Raw genomic sequence first — 17,086 nt, forward strand, 5'->3', positions numbered from 1 at the left:
TTGCATCTCAATGTAAAGAAAACAAAAATCCTCACCACTAGACGAATAAATAACATCTTTATCATTGGAGAAAAGTGTGAAGTTGTCAAAGACTTCATTAGCTCGAATCAACCATCAACACTTAAGGAAGCAGTACTCAAGAAACCAAATGATGTATTGCATTAGAAAAATCTGCTGGGCAAGACATTTTTAAAGTGTTGAAGAGCAAAGATTTGTTTGAGGACTAAGGTGCACCTGACCCAAGCTATGGTATTTTCATTAACCTCATATGCTTGTGAAACCTGGTCAGTAAATAAGGAAGACCATAGAAAAATTGATATATTTGAGTTTAGGTGTTGGAGGAGAATATTAAAAGTGCCATGAACTGCCAAAAGAACAAACAAATCTGTGTTGGAAGAATTACAGCCAGAGTGCTGCTTCGAAGGCAGGATGGCCAGACTTTGTCTGTCACACTTCAGCCATATTATCAGGAGGGACCAGTCCCTGGAGAAAGATACCATGCTTGGTAAAGTGGGGGTTTGGAGAAAAAGAGGAAGAACTCTAATGAGATAGATTGGCACAGTGGTGGCAACGATGGGCTCTGGCATAGCAAAGATTGTAAGGTTGGCTCAAGACTGGGCAGTGTTTCATTCTGTTTTGCATAGGGTCCCTATGAGTAAGTACTGAATTGATGGCACTTGACAACAACAACAGCAACAACAACAATGATGTTAATGAGGCAGGATTAGTGGTAGTGTGTTAATGAGGTAGGATAAATCTATAGGATTAGGTTGCATCTTAAGTCAATCTTTTTTGAGGAATAAAAGAGATTAAAGAAGAGCAGAGATCAGAGGGACCTCAGTAGCCTTAAGAAAGAACTTGGAGCATAGTTTTCCTTTGTACCCATGATCCCTGTGTTGTAAAACTCCTCAGCCCAGGGGAATATTGATGCCAAGACACATGGAGATTTCCAGTGGACACCATAGATGATGGAAGATGTTGATGTTGAAAGGTGAGACAAAGATCTCTTTGTCTTGACAGAGAGTGAAAGCATACCCATAGAAAGCTGGTGACCTGAATAATTATCTGTAGTTACCAATGTGTAGTTAGGATGTCTCATTTAGTAAAGTTGACTTAACTTGCATTTCAAATCTTGAACTTCAAAAAAAAGAAAAATAGCTTAAAAAAGAATATCTATTTCTCTTTTCAGGGAATCTTAATATATGTATTATATGTCTTATTAGAGCATCTATTTCAATTTTACAGTAAAATTTAAAAAGATAGTAGTGCTTAGAATTTATTAATTTAAGTATTTACTAATATTTAAATATAAAATCTGAAACTAGTGTTTTATACTAAATATGACTTGTACATATCATACTAAACAAACAACCCCACTACCTCTGCCAAAAGAACAATTAAACAAACAAAAACCTAGAAGTGTTACATGGTTGTGGTGATACAACCTTGCTTGCTGAAAGCAACGAGGACTTAAAATACTTACTTATGAAGATCTAAGATCACTGCTTTTGATATGTGTTGCACCTCAATGTAAAGAAAACAAAAATCCTTGCCACTGGACCAATAAAATAGCATCAAGATAAATGGAGAAAAGATTGTAGTTGTTGAAGACTTCATTTTGCTTGGATCAGTCATGGCAGTAGCAGTCAGGAAGTCAAACAACATATTTAATTAGGCAAATCTGCTGCACAAGTGCCCTTTAAAGTGGTCGAGAGCAAAGATGTCAGTTTGAAGACTAAGGTGCTCCTGACCCAAGCCAGGGAGTTCAGTAATCTCATATCCGTGTGAAAGTTCAACAGTAAATAAGGAAGACCCTAGAAGAACTGATGCATTTGAGTTATGGCTGTGGAAGAGAATGTTAAAAGTACCGTGGACTGCCAAAAGAACAGGCAAATCTTTGTTGATAGAAGTACAGCCAGAATGCTTCATGGAAGCCAGGATGGCCAGACTTTGTCTCTCATACTTCAGATATCTTATTAAGAGGAACCAGTCCCCGGAGAAGACATGATGCTTGGTAATGTGGAGAGTTGGAGTAAAAAAGGAAGACCCTGACGAGATGGATTGGTACAGTGACAGTAGCAGTGGTCTCAAGTGTAGCAACAACTGTGAGTATTTGGTTCTTTTGTGCATAGGGTCGATATGAATCAGTGTTTACTTGAGAGCACTTAAAAACAACACAACACGTATTTGCATACTAACACATTGCCGTAAGAAGTGCATTTGCTAAGTCAGGCACAAAAGAACAAATATCGTATGGTCCTACTTGTATGAGAAAGGACCCCGGATATTGTAGTGGATTACATGTTGGGCAGCGAACTGAAAACCTTGGATACCCTATATAGGGTCGCTATGAGTCAGAACTGACTCAAAGGGCCTCAGCTACCACTGTCACTCATAGAAGGTGCTTCAAAAGTAAAAGCTTGTGGAAAAATTCCATTATCTTTGTTGAAGATCCTTCTTAAGAACAGGTGAGTGCTAGGTGCTCTTCCTGGTGTGGCGCTATGGGCTAATGCGTCAGACTACAAAGTCGTTTTGAACTGCATGGTCAGTGGTTCAAGCTCACCTGTTGCTCCTAGCATCGCTATGCGTCGGAATCGACTCCATGGCACTTAACAACAACAACAACAACAACAACAACAACAAGATCCTTAAAGTCATAGTTCCAACGTGCTATACATATCCTTAAGTCACTGCCTATCTTTGATAAAAAATGATGATCAATTAGGGATCATTGATAAATTTAAATTCTGATTTATAAGTTAAAATACAAAGTTTTTTTCTATATGTGTAAATCAAGAAGTGGTACCAGATGTGTCTATACCTAATTACAGTTTTAGTCATGATCATACGAAACAGTTGAAGGTTTCTCGTGCTATTCTAGCAAGATCATAAATTGTTTAGACTATAAAATAGAAGATATTTTGTTTCTTCCTGCAAAGATCAGGTTGTAATAGTTTGAGGTCTTCTGTTGATTTACTTAAAGGGTGAAATAATGTCAGAACCTTTGCTACAACTTAATTTCCAAATGTGGTTTCTGGTGCCCTTTGGATGTTTTCATTATCGGTGCAGTGTAAACTCTTCCCTCTTGTTTCTTTTTCTTTTTTTGTTTTCTCTTAATGTGGTTTAGATTCAACAATCAACACACACTCATTTGGATATCTCACTTTTTCCATTGGGTTTAACTGATGAGAAAAATAATGGAACAATTGCACTTGTGGGTGATTCTGAGGATCCTCGAGCCAATGTATCCGACACAGAGCTTCAGCAAAAAATGGCAAGTCTGGAGATTAAACTGAAAGTTTCTGAAGAAGAAAAACAGAGAATTAAAAAGGTATGCTTATAATTTCCTAAAAAATAAATATTTGAATTGCATATACAGGAAATTTGATAAAGTTCCAAATGCTGATTAAAATCTCATAAGAGGGAAAAGATATTGCCTTCTCTTGGCACTACCTTTAAATCTATCATATTATTTTATCACATGGAAAAGTCTTTGATAAGCAGTTTTTAGTCTTACAGGTGTGTCTTCTTTTCTGTAATAACATTAGATTTATTTTTAGGTAAAATGTGCACACAGAAATAGATGTGACTTGTTAGAATCCTGGTGCAGTGCTGTAGGATAAGCACTGGACTATTAACCACATGATAGGTAGTTTAACCCTACCAGCCATTCCTTGGAAACCTATACAGGATCGCTAAGAATTAGAATGGACTCAATGACATTTAACAACAACAACATTTGATAAATAAATACTACTAGTTATTTCCATCTTCCTTACTTAAGCAGAAAAATATGCTATAAATAAATGCTGTAATTGGAGGAGAGGTGGTTTTCAGACTTCCCATGGGACCACCAAACCCACTACCATCCAGTTGATTCTGACTCACAGCAACCTATATAGCGTTCCCAGGAGGGTAACCTTTTATGGAAACAGGCAGCTTCATCTTTCTCCTGAGGAGTCGTTAGTGGATTTGAACCACTGAACTTGTGGTTAGCATGCCAATGCTTTTTCTACAGTGTCACCAGAGGTCTTTAAAAGGGACACTGATGTTTTTGTTGTTAGTGCCGTGAAATCAGTTACGACTCATAGCAACCTTCTCTGAGGTTTCCAATGAGCAACTGGTGAGTTTGTACTGCCGACCTTGCAGTCCAATGCTTATTCTTCAGTTCCACACCAGGACTTGAAAGACACACTAAAACAGCAAAATTAGAACATGATTTTTCCCCCTCTCTATTACATGCTATAATTAGCTGAACCCATTCAGAGCTATTAAAATAACACTTGAACTTTTACAGGATTTAATACAACCTTTTATTCAATTTTCTTAGATTTTATAACTGATGCTTACCTTGATTGTTGCTGTTGTTAAGTAATTTCAAGTTAATTCTGACTCATTGTGACCCTGTTTTGGATCTCCAAGGAGTTGCTGGTTGGTTTGAACTACCAACCTTGTGGATAGCATTCTATTGCTTATCCTACAAAGCCATACCAAGACTCCCTGATTAGATGTATTATAATAATAACTTCCCTATTTATGGATTTAAACTACTGAGGCATCATTTGGAGGCTTAAAGTATAGCTGTTGTAATGAATTATTAATACTTTCATCTCTATTCTTTATAAAATACCTTAGTAAATATATAGAAAATATGTTTAGACATTTCACCAACTGAAATTAATTTAAATACTCTTATTCATTTATTGGTATAATTTTAGTATTATCTCAACATTTTGATATTAGTCTGGAAATTAGAGAGAAGCATAAATTTTGCAATACTGTTGGAGTTTAAACCATAATTCCTATGATTTCTTTCTCTCTCTCTTTTTTTTTGCCAGATATTTTCTGGCATGTTTAATGAAAAAGCTAAATGCATTTTATGCCATTACTAAGTTTATGCTTGGATTTTTCTTGAAGGATGTTGAAGCATTGATGGACAAGCATAGTACCATAGAAAAAGGCTTTCTAAAAGAAAAAGAGCAAGAGGCCATTTCTTTTCAAGATAGATACAGAGAACTTCAGGTAAGCTAGTGAAATGAAAATTTTAAATGTAGACCTTTGATCAGGCATTTAATTTCAAAACGTTCGCTATCTTTGCTTTACTTTTCCAATAGCACTTGTTACTACCTGAGAGCTTATTTTGATATGCTTCTTATTTTTCTGCCTCACTGCTGTACCACCTGAATTAAGCTTCGTGAGTTTAGGGATTTTACGTTTCTTTGCCTAGAGCAGTACATGGTGTGTAGTAACTGTGCATTTTATATTCTTGAACGACTAACTGAATGGACAAATACACTAATTACATTGTGCACATCCACTCATGCTCACGAGTCAGGCTGCTAACCTCAAGATCAGCAGTTCAAAACTTCCAGTGGTTCCAGGGAAGAAATGCAAGGCTTTCTGCTCCTGTAAAGATTTACAGCCTCAGAAATCCTATGCAGGGTCACTATGAGTTGTAACAGACTCAAAGACACAGAACCACCACCACCTAAAGTACACAAGACTGAGTTTTGAGAGGAATTTGTGTTTTTTACTTCCATTGAGTATGATTCTAGGTCATTTAATGGTTTTTTTTTTGGGGGGGTGGGGGCGGGCGGGCAAATGCAGCTTTTTAATATGTTAATGTTAATGGGAATAATAGCACACCTGAGAGACCATGAAGGATCTGGCATATAGTACTTGAGGTATTTAAGAATAAAGATCACTATGAATGGCTAGCTACCTTATCGTTATTGTCCTACTGCTTTTACTATTAATAGGAGTAATATAAGAGTGATGGTACGCGTCTTCAGAAGGAGTTTTCAATTAGAAAAGCTTATCAGAAATTTCCAAAGGAAGCTTTTTTAGATGATTTTATTTCAGTACCAGTGAGTTTCTTTCTTTTTTATAGTAGGTAGATGAAATATTCCATAAACTAATCTGTGGAGTCTTTTCTCACTTTTGTTAAATAAGTGGTCTGAAAATGTGCTATGAGGTTTCATAGCTAAATTGAACTCAGGCAGACATGCTTTTTAGCTAATAAGTCTCTTGCCCAATTTCTAAGGAAACTTTCTTTTTGATATATGGTTCCAAACGTCTTTGATTCTCTGTTCTCTCTGTCTCTCTCTCCTTTTCTTTCCTTTTTAGTAAAAATTTTCTTTGTTTTGATTAATTTATATTTTCTGTTTTACAGTTAGTCAGTTCTCTTCTCTGTGCCCACTACTCTGCTTTCTTATCCATGCAATTTTGTATATAATTGGTTTTTTCTTTATATATTCTTCTTTGTTGAAACTGTTTTTTTTTTTCAGTTTATTTCTAGTATATTTATAGTTGTTTATTGAAGCATTTTTTATTGTGGTTGTTTCTTAAATTATGTAATGATTTTAATATTAGAGTCATCTCAGTGTTGTTGTCTATTGATGGTCTTTTCTCATTCAAATAGAGATTTTCCTATTTTTTGTTATGTGAGTGGTTTTTAATTGTATCCTTTAAAATACAATTTTTATTGTATTTTAAAGGATATTTGGGTATTTGATATGTTGTTGTTGCAAAATACTTTGGTATCAATTCTGACTCACAGTGATCCTGCAAAGGGTTTCCGAGGAGCTGTTGGTAGGTTTGAACCTTCGATCTTGAGGTTAGCAGCCCAATGCTTATCCTACAGCATCACACCTGGACTGTAGGGCTTCTTATATATAAGATTTAAATAAGATCTAAGATGCTAAGGTGGTGAGGTTGGCCCAGGATCGGACATTGTTTCATTCTGTTGTGCATGGGGTTGCTATGAGTCTGTTCCAACTCGATGGTACCTGACAACAACAACAAGATGCTATACCAAATAGGAGTCTTGGTGTGGCACTGTAGCATAAGCACTGGACTACTAACCACAAGGTTGGCAGTTCAGACCCACCAAATCCTCCTTGGAAACCCCATACAAAGTTGCTATGCGTTAGAATCGACTTGGCAGCACTTAACAACAACTTCTGACACTGGACCAGTTGGGGAAAGAAGGGTGCCACTTTGTTATTCTCAGGTGGTGGTGAAATTCCAAATTTCTTATTCAGTTCCCTTTGGTATCCTAGGGAATAGAGGGGCCTTGCTATTGCTGTGAGGAGGGGATGTTAGGCTCCCCATATGCCTGGTGTGGCACTATGTAGGATCAATATTGGACCAACAACCACAAAGTTTGTGGTTCAAACCCACCAGCTACTCCTTGGAAACCCTACACAGGGTCACTATGAGTAGGAACCAATTTAACACCACTCAGCAACCACAATAATGACATACACCTTCACTGCCATCATTCTAGCAGGGAGAAGAGGCTCCTTGTTACCATTCCCCGTGTACCTGCAATAATACCATTGTGGTAGTGGAAGTCTTGTTACCTCTAACTAAAAGTTAGCTTCTTGCTTCCTACTCACCTGCCTCTGACACAGGCAGAGGGAGAGTGATGGAACATCCTTACCTCTGGATGAAGTCAAGGTCCTGGCTTTCTGCTTTGTTTTCTCTGATACTAACTCAGTGGCAGTGGGAACATCTCTAACAGCTAGCTGGGTAAGGGTTGAAGTCTAGGCTTTGCACTTGGCCTTTGCTGAGGGGGAACAGGATGGGCCTCTTTTTGATGGTGTTTGTCTGGTATAGGTCATTTATTATTTAAAAATTTTTGTTTTTCGAATTTGCCTTGGTGTGAGAGGCTATGGTTTTCTTGGGTTTTTATGCTCGTTGGCATTTCCAGGTTTCTGGCCCTTCTAGTATCCGTTCAGGGCATATGAGAAAGAAGATTCATAGAGATCTGCTGTTTCATTCCTAGGGTCTTTATGCCTGAAGGTGATCTGCCTTTTCTCCAGAGTCTTTTTATGTTTAAGTATAATTTCCAGTACTTTTAGCTGGTGGTGTAGTGGATTGGGAACTGGGCTGCTAACTGCTAGGTCAGCATTTTGAATCTTCCAGTCTATCTGTGGGAGAAAGATAATATTTCTTGCTCTTGTACAGATTTACAGCCTCAGAAACCCAATACAGGTTTGCTGTAAGCCGCAACTGACTCAGCAGCACACATCCACCATCAACCAGTGAGGAAAGAAGGCAGGAAAGTGTTTCAGATTGGAAGTGGAATGAAAAGCTACATATTTCATTTTCAAAATTCTTTCTTTATCGACATCTGGAAATTGACTTCAAACCTAACACACATTAATTTAAAACATGTTATTTGTGTTGTTGTTTTTAAGGAAAAAACAAGCAGTCATCACAGACTTTCAGTGAATAGATATGGGTAACTCAAGTGGGAGATAATTCATAAGCTTTTAATTTAAGTTTTTACTTACTTATGAAAGTGTACACATACATATGTATGTGTATTAGCCATTCTCAAAATATATTTTCTATAAAAATATTTAAATTGTATTGTATAGATGTGATTCACTTTTTTACCTAATTTCTACTACCTATTCGTATATCGCTCTGGGTATGTAGCTTTTGTTCAAATGGTACTAAGTTAGTTCTATATTATAATTTCTTGGGACTATGAAATGTGATTAAATTTGTGTTAAAGGCGAACCACAGTATGCTAAATACATGTGGTGGTGGTGATGGTTATGTGCCATGGAGTCGTTTCCAACTCATAGTGACCCTGTACAGGGTTCCCGAGGCTGTAAATCTTTACGGGAGCAGAAAGCCTCATCTTTCTCCTGCAGAACAGCTGGTAGTTTCGAACTGCTGACCTTGTGGTTTGCAGTCCAATCTGTAACCACTACTCTACATACTGGTCAGTACTTAAACACTGATTGATTAAATTTCTTGCTTGGACATATGGTTTGCCAGTCATCCATTAAACATTTGAAAGTCAGTGTACCTATATTTTCTGTAGAATGTGGTAGTCTCTATATTTTTTATATTAATGTATCTACCATATAAACACTGTTGACGAGTCAATTTTGACTATAGGGACCCTACAGGACAAAGTAGAATTGCTCCGTACAGTTGAGATCTTCTCATCTTTCTGCCAAGGCATGGCTGATGGCTTCAAACTGCTGACCATTTGGTTAGCAGTTGAGGACTTTAACCATGATACAGCCAGGACTCCTGTATCTAGCAGATTTGTTTTCTAAATATTTGTGGAGCTTAAGTAGGAAAAATGTTCTTTTCTCTTCCTTAGGATTAGTAGATATTTGTGAGGAAGTTTCAAAAAGTTCCTGGCAAATGGAATGAAAGGAAAATGGAATTTTCCCATAATTAAAAAAAAAAAAATTCTTTCATAGTTGTGCTTGCCTCTCCTCTCTTGGCTATCCTAAATTAAACAAAATTTATAAGAATGTATAATAATACTAACAAGACTAAATCAAATGATCTGAGAAGCCTTTCTCCTTAAATGTTAATTTACTTATGTGTTAATAGAAATATATTGTGGGAAATATAGAAAAAAGAGAAGAAAGCAAAAATCATACCTATTCACCTTGCAAAATCCAAGTATTTTCACCGGGTTTTCAGAATATAGGGCTTTGAGATTTCACTTTTGTAAGGAAATCTGCCTTCACCTTAGGCCAATGTTGGGTGTGCCTTTGTCAAGGTTTTAGTCTGACCAAGGAAAGAGTAATTAATAAATGGAATGTTTGTAAAATCTTTAAACAAACTCTATTTCGCACCATGTTGAACTGCTACAGAGAATTGTAGCTGTGTTGTTTTATGTGATACGGTCTAATTACCAAGATAGGTGGAGTGGTGTGAAATAACGAATATTGTGAACTCTACAGTACAAATGAGGGTGTGCACTACCTCTCCTTTTCCTGTTGTGTCCAGGGTGTGTAGCCTAACTAGAGGAAGAAGAGTGAGTCATGCTGCATTTGCCAGAGATAACTATTTAAAGGACTTTTGTGACAGTTAAGGGGTCCTAGTGTGGTGCTGTAGGATAAGCACTGGACTGATAATCACAAGGATGGTTCCTCAGGAACCCTATGCAGTTCTTTCTGACTCCCATAATAGGTTGGTCACACCTGTGAACAGCAGATAGAAAGGAAACTTGGCAACTTATCAGATAATGCATGTTATAATGCTGTTACATTAAAAAAAAAAAAAAACAAACACAGCTGGTTATGAAGATGTCATCTCTGACGTTTGTCACTTTGGGTAGATATGGCTGGCTTTGAGAATTTTTCTGGCGAAGATTTTTAAAGACAAGGCTTGCTGTACCAAATACCATTTCCTACCGAAATGTCTCCTGACTACAATAGCTTGATTACTCTGGGAATTTAATTTTGAAATGAGAAAACACTTTTATGTGAAAATACAATACTTCAAAGGATCTTAAATTTAACTCCTTAATGAATTTATGCTGCTTCCAGTTACCACCTGTGTTCTATTGCTAATTTCAAAGCTTATGTCACTTAAGTTGATAGATACCACTGTTAATATTTTGAAGTGTTAAATAGGTATTAGACATTTGGGCCTTTGACCAGATGATACCATTGTCATTGTACTTTAGAACATTTGGTTAAGGGTACTTACGAGCTTGATAATGCCGGATTTTTAATACAAAGACCTGGTATGGGTTGTATTGTTCATTGTTGTTAAATGCCACCCAGTTGGTTTCAATTCACCGGGACCCTGTATAGGGTTTCCAAGGAGCGGCTGGTGGGTTTGAACTACCGACCTTGTGGTTCAAACTGATCTTGTGGTCCAGTGCTTCATCCTGCAGGGATGGGTAAGTATAGTAACCCATAATGTAGTTTTCAGTCCTACACAGGCATGGAGAATGCTGTAGAAAATTCAAATTAATCATAGTCTGAAAAAATTACATTTATTCTCCTGTCTTTAAGTTTGATTAATTATACTTTGAAGAGAAGATATGGAATCAAAGGAAAATAAAGATTTATGTTGTAGTTTGTTTGAAGTATTTATGATTTCCCTTTAGTACTTTATTGTAGGTTAGATCAGATACTGTGAAATGAATACATTTATAAAGGGGGGGAGTCATTATGAAAGTGAGGTCATTATGAGATACACCCAAGTATTTTTTTTCTTTTTCCTTTTTACAAAGTGAATTGATTGAAAAAGCAAACCATAGGTTAAATAATATTTGGTAGAACTCATTACCAAACTGTATTAGAACACTAAGCATTGTCATATAGACATTTACATTAATTGAAAACAGCACACTTTTGTGTGCTGGAAATATTTATGAAAGCAAACTGGTAGGATTATTTATATAAAACAACAGTTTGAGGGTTTGATATATTTTATATATATGTATATATAAGTTTTTATTGTGAGGTTTACATGGAAGAATATCAGTTTTACATTCATACTATTGTATTTTGTTTCATTGCAATGATTACAGTCCCCTCATGCATCATCAAATAACCAAAGTGTACACCCCACAGTCCTACCCCCCGGCCATCAGCACACAGCCCTCTCCCTCCCTGAGTTCAGTGTCCCCAGCCACTCCATCTGTCCACATCATCCTCTCTGTCTCCATCCCTGGCATCTCTGCCTCTCTGGGTGGGGTCACGTTCTCTGCTCTTCTCACTTGATGGTCCCAGGGACCTTCACTCCTGGGCTGCAAAATCAATCTTTCCCCTCCTTTTGTCAAAAAACATCTTCCTCTATATTTCCAACCCTCACAGTCAGTCCTGATGACAATAATTCACTATTGTACCACAAGAGTCGTATCCCCATTTCCTTTTGCCAGCCCGGTCCCAACAGATTGGAAATCGTTCAGTGGAGAGTCTACCTTCCCCCATCCCGTTTGGAACTAGGCTCCCTCTTCAAAGCTTGTAAACCCATCACTTCTTGCCTTTATAGGCCCCCTATTTTGGGTAGCCAGTGTCTAAGCTGCCCATACATGTCAACTCTGTGTACTAAGGGGGTGGGAGTGATCCTCGCTGTAAAGATTTGTTCCCTTTTTTGACCTGTTATATCCATAAGTATCGGTAAAGTTCATCAAGTTGTAGCAGGTTATTTATTTATTATTTTTCCCCCCTCTTCTTTCTTCTTCTAGTTGAGTTCTGATCATCTAGCCATTGAAGCCAGGTCAAGTGGGTACTATCTGCAAGTATGGGTGTTCTTGTACATCTCCCCTCACTTCATATCACCTGGATGCTTCACTCTCTGCTCTAGTCCTCTGTGGTCATATCACTGCCTCTGGGCCCAGGAGTCCCCGGGTCTTGCCATACTGTTGGCCATCCAGGTCTCCGCCAGGTTCACAGGGGTCTATTGAATATGGTCAGACTTAGCTCACAACTTTATTGCTGCTTTTTCCCCTTATCAGTGATCAGCGTGGTCACCAGCCAGACCAAATGCCTGCTCATGTATTCCTCTTGAGTCTCAGTCTATAAAGGGAGTTTGCTCCGAGGGGTCCCGACCACTTGCCTTGATGGCTCCTGGCTGAACAGCTTACTTGTTCTTGTAGTAATCAATCATACCACCATTATTGTTTCGGATTTTTTCTGCTGGTCTTTCTTTCATGAAGTATTTTCTGTTCTTGTAGCCACTCCAGGCTGGCCTACTTATCCTTACCAGTGCAAATTTCCTACCTCAGGTGGTTCTGGATGGGGTTCTGGATTCCTCTTATGGTCTTATACAATGTAAAGCCTCCACAGGAAGCCTCTTTCACTTGGCAACTTCTAGCCCCCTTTAAGGTATTCCCAATCAGTTGTAGGCTGAAGACAGACTTACAAGCTTTCTGTAGTGATGTTTCTTGTAGGCTGAAGATGGGCTTACAAGCTTTCTATAGTGATGTTTCTGGCTATTCCAACCCCCCTCCCCTACCCCCAAGTGTCTATTTTGCAATGGTATGCAAGGGAAACCAACATTCAAAAGACATCCAAGCATCTTAACATTATTTCCCTCTTTTACCCCTTCAAACCATGCCTCAATCCCTGTATCCCGGAGCCCTGTTGTTCCAAGGTTGTGCATACCTCATCATTTACCTCTGTGGGGGTTTGAATATGTTTTACTTAAGTGTTAGTGTTGTACATATCTTAGCAATGAGATTGCCTTAGTTTCACAGGATTGTCCTAGCAAAATATCACAAAGTGGTAGCTTTAAAGAGCAGGAACTTACTTTTTGAGGTTAGACGTTCAAATTCAGGATGTTGGCAGATTCATGTGCTCTCTTTGTCTATTCTTGGGGAATAGTCTTTGTTGTTTCCTTCAGTTTGTGGTAAACCTGTGTAACATATGGCAGCTTTTCAGAGTAGGACTGAGTAGACCTGCACTCCCCAGGGTTTTCATTGGCTATAATGTTATTGCTAATGACTGACTTTTTTCCATGGGACCTCTAACCTTTGGGTCACCAAGGAATTTAAACTTTGATAACATTACTAGGTATTTCTTTGAAGTCATAGACTTTTAGACAGATTTCCATATGGTGTCTTTTTCCTTGTCTTTTTGAAGACAGAATTTAATTCATTACACAGACTTTTTTAGGTCAAAGTGATAAATTTAAAAAATCTTGACATATATAGTTGTTTTCATCACTTTTGCTTTATTATTTGGACTTGCTGTAAAATATCAAACAATTGTTATCCTCACGAGCATTAAAATCTCTAGGAAAGCTTTTAAAAAATGTATAAGTATTATTCCACAGCAATTAAATAAATAATATGCTTAGGTGGTTCAAACATCAGAATGTACGTTTACTAAAAAAGACATAGAATGGAAAGGCTATTCCTTAGCCTGTACTTCATTCATTTACTTCCTGTGTCTTTCAATAGGTTAACTTTTATCCTTTTCAGAAATTTGGTGTGGGTTAATGCACTGGACTGAAAAGTTGGTTTGAACAAGGTCAGTGGTTCAAGTTCACTAGCCGCTCCTCAGAAACCCTACATAGGGTTGCTATGGTTGGAACCTATTCGACGGCACTTAACAACAACAAAAACAACAACATAGTCTTTAAAAATGCACATAAAAGCCAATTTAAAGCATATATATAAAATGTTTCTATATATTTCTATGAATAGTCTATACTAAATTTCTATACAAAAGATATGGTAATTCTATACACAATATATACTACATTTCTGATTTCTGTCCTTCCTCTTTCTTTCCAGCCTTCGTAATTATCAATGCATCTTGATTGCATGTTTTATCTGATCAATGTCAGACTGAAAAATTTGGTAGAATTCTTCAATTTCATCATCACTGGCTTTCATGGTTGATGTACAAATTTGAATAACAGTGATATAAACTTGTCTTCCTTGTAGGCATATGGATAGACAATATCATTATTATAATAGCATTACTATCATAAGCAAGTAAAATTTTCTGAAGATAATAATAATTTTTTAAAAAATGGCTATAACAGTACATCAACAGGGAACTGCCAGAAATTCAAGCTGAATTCAGAAGAATACCTGAAATGAGGGACATCACTGCTAACATCAGATGGATCTTGGCTGAAAGCAGAAAGATGCTTTACTGAAACAGTTTTTACTATGTGGATCATGACAAACTACAGATAATATTGCAAAGAATGTGAATTCCAGAACACTTAATTGTGCTAATGAGAGTTGTTTAAACTGAAATAAAGGAAATATTGAAATCAGGCTGTGTTCTTTCACCATGTTATTCGTTCTGTGGGCTGAGCTAATAATCTCAGAAGCTGGATTATATGAAGAAGAATTGCATCAAGATTGGAGGAAGACTGATTAACAACCTGTGATATGTAGATGATACAACTTTGCTTGCTGAAAGAAAAGAGGACTTAAAATACTTACTGCTGAAGACCAAAGACCATAGCCTTCAGTATGGATTGCGTCTCAGTGTAAAGAAACCAGAAATCCTCACCACTGGACCAATAAATAGCATCATAAAAAATGGAGAAAGATTGAAGTTGTCAAAGAATTCATTTTGCTTGTATCCACAATCAACACTCATAGAAACAGCAGTCAAGAAATCAAACAACTTATTGCATTAGGCAGATCTGATGCATAAGATCTTTTCAAAGAGTTCAAGAGAAAAGATAGCAGTTTGAGGACAAGCCATGGCATTTTCAGTAGCTTCATATGCATGTGAAAGTTGGACAATGAATAAGGAAGACCACAGAAAAATGAATGAATCTGAGTTGTGGTGTTAGAGAAGAATATTACAAGTACCATGGACTGCCAGAAAAACAAACAAATCTGTTGGAAAAAGTACAACCAGAATGCTCCTTAGCAGCCAGGATGACAAGACTTTGTAGCTCATGCTTCAGACAGGTTATCAGGAGAAACCAGTGTCTGGAGAAGATCATCATGGTTAGTAAAGTAGAGAGTCAGTGCAAAAGAGGAATACTCCCAGCGAGATTGATTGGCACAGGGGCAGCAACAGTGGTGTCATAGCGTAACAATTGTGAAGATGGTGCAGAACCAGACAGTGTTTATTTTTATTGTTCATTGGGTCACTGTAAGTCGGAACTGACTGGACTGCACCTAACAGCACCATTTCTGTACAAAAGGTAATGTACTAAATATTCAAAGGTGAGTCAGATAGTATCTACACTCTGACTGTAGACTTTATTTTAATCAACTTTTAGAACTAAGAGACAAATGCATCATTTTTCAACAGAATTTCCGTGCTTTTCACTACACTTTGCCCATCAGTCAACAAGCTTATTAAAGCTTTTGTATTCTCTTATTAAAAAATGAGCTTTGAGCAAAGAATGCATCACTGCCTTCACTTCTTCATCACAGTGTATCTTCGTCCTCGAAGGACTGCTTTCAGGGTACCAAACAGGTGAAAGTTCCATGGAGCAAGTTCAGGACTATAGGGAGGAGGCTTTAACACCTTAAAAGGAAGTTTTTTTGTTTTTTTGTTTTTAAGTTTTTATTGTGAATTGAGTGATGGTTTACATGGAAGAACATCGGTTTTACACTCATCATTTCATTGCAATGATTACAATCTCCTCCGTGCATCGTCATTCAGCAGTATTTTCTTCTATTCCTTCTGGTTTTTTGGGGGGGGAAGTAGATAGGTTGGGGCGGTGTCCACAAAAACACTCAGGAATATATAATTGTTTCAAAAACTAAAGAGCACAGTTTGAAAGCCAGCCTTCTGGCTACCAGCACCCATCCTCTCTCTGTGAGTCTAGAGTCCTTACCTGCTCTCTCTTTCCATGTCGTCATCTCTTCCTCCATCTCTGGTGTCACTGCTTCTCTGGATAGGGTTTCACATTCTGCTCATGCTCTTCTCCCTTGATGGTCCTAGTCTGTAAAATTAACTATTCCTCCTTTTTTGTTAAAAACCTCTACCTTTACAGTTGTGACAGTCACAGTTAGTTATGATAATAGTTATTCACTATTGAATCATGAGAATCTTATCCTCATCTCCTTGCACCAAACCCATCTAGAAAAGATGAAAACTATTCAGTAGGGAGTCTACCTTCCCCCGCACACTCTGAAACTAAACTCCCTCTTGAAAACTTGTAAGCCAGTCACTTTGTGCCTTTATCTCTCCCTCATTTTAGGTGGTTAATGTCTAAGCTATCTGTCCCTATCAATCCTGTATACAGAGGGGATAGGATTGATACTTAATGTGAAGAGTCTTTCCTTCTCAGTTGGTATTTTGAGATACTACATCCATAAGTATAGGTCAAGTTCATCAAATCATAGCAATTTACATTTATTTCCTTTATCAAAAAATATATATTTTTAATATTCTTCTAGTCAAGTTCTGACCATCAAGCTATCAGATCTAGATCAAGTGGGTAGTTACTATCTACAAGTTTGGGTGTTCTTGTGCATTTCCCCTCACTTCATATCAGCAGACGCTTCATTTCAGCTCTAGCCCTCTGTGGCTATGTCCTTGTCCATGGGCTCAGGATTCCCGAGGTCTCATCACATTTTGGACCAGCCATCCCTTCCTCTTCTCTCTCTTATCTCCAGGTCATTGGGAGCTTATGGAACATGGTCTAACTCTGACCATATCTTCATTGCTGCCTTACCCCCTCTTCCGCTCTCCAGTAGACCAACATGATCACCAGAAATATTACATGCCTGCTAGTGAGTTCCCTTTGAATTTTGGTCTTCCCTAAAGGGACTTGATTGTTTGCCTTGATGGCTTTCCATCAAACAGCTTGCTTGTACTTGTGGTAGCCAATCAGACTGCCATTTTTGTTTTGGATTTTTCCTGATGATCTT

General features: G+C 37.6%; 1 protein-coding gene across 2 annotated transcripts in view; it reads left to right on the forward strand.

Annotated features, from left to right (window-relative positions):
* The window catches only part of CCDC91 (coiled-coil domain containing 91), a 359,636-nt gene that overhangs the window by 53,331 nt on the left and 289,219 nt on the right, over positions 1-17,086 (forward strand). For both annotated transcript variants that reach the window (XM_006866971.1, XM_006866972.1), the window contains 2 exons: positions 3,128-3,331; positions 4,918-5,022. In XM_006866971.1, coding sequence (XP_006867033.1) covers positions 3,128-3,331; positions 4,918-5,022 — 309 coding nt within the window. The remainder of the gene's footprint in view (positions 1-3,127; positions 3,332-4,917; positions 5,023-17,086) is intronic.

Source organism: Chrysochloris asiatica, unplaced genomic scaffold, assembly GCF_000296735.1.
Source record: "Chrysochloris asiatica unplaced genomic scaffold, ChrAsi1.0 scaffold00098, whole genome shotgun sequence".
NCBI lineage: Eukaryota > Metazoa > Chordata > Mammalia > Afrosoricida > Chrysochloridae > Chrysochloris > Chrysochloris asiatica.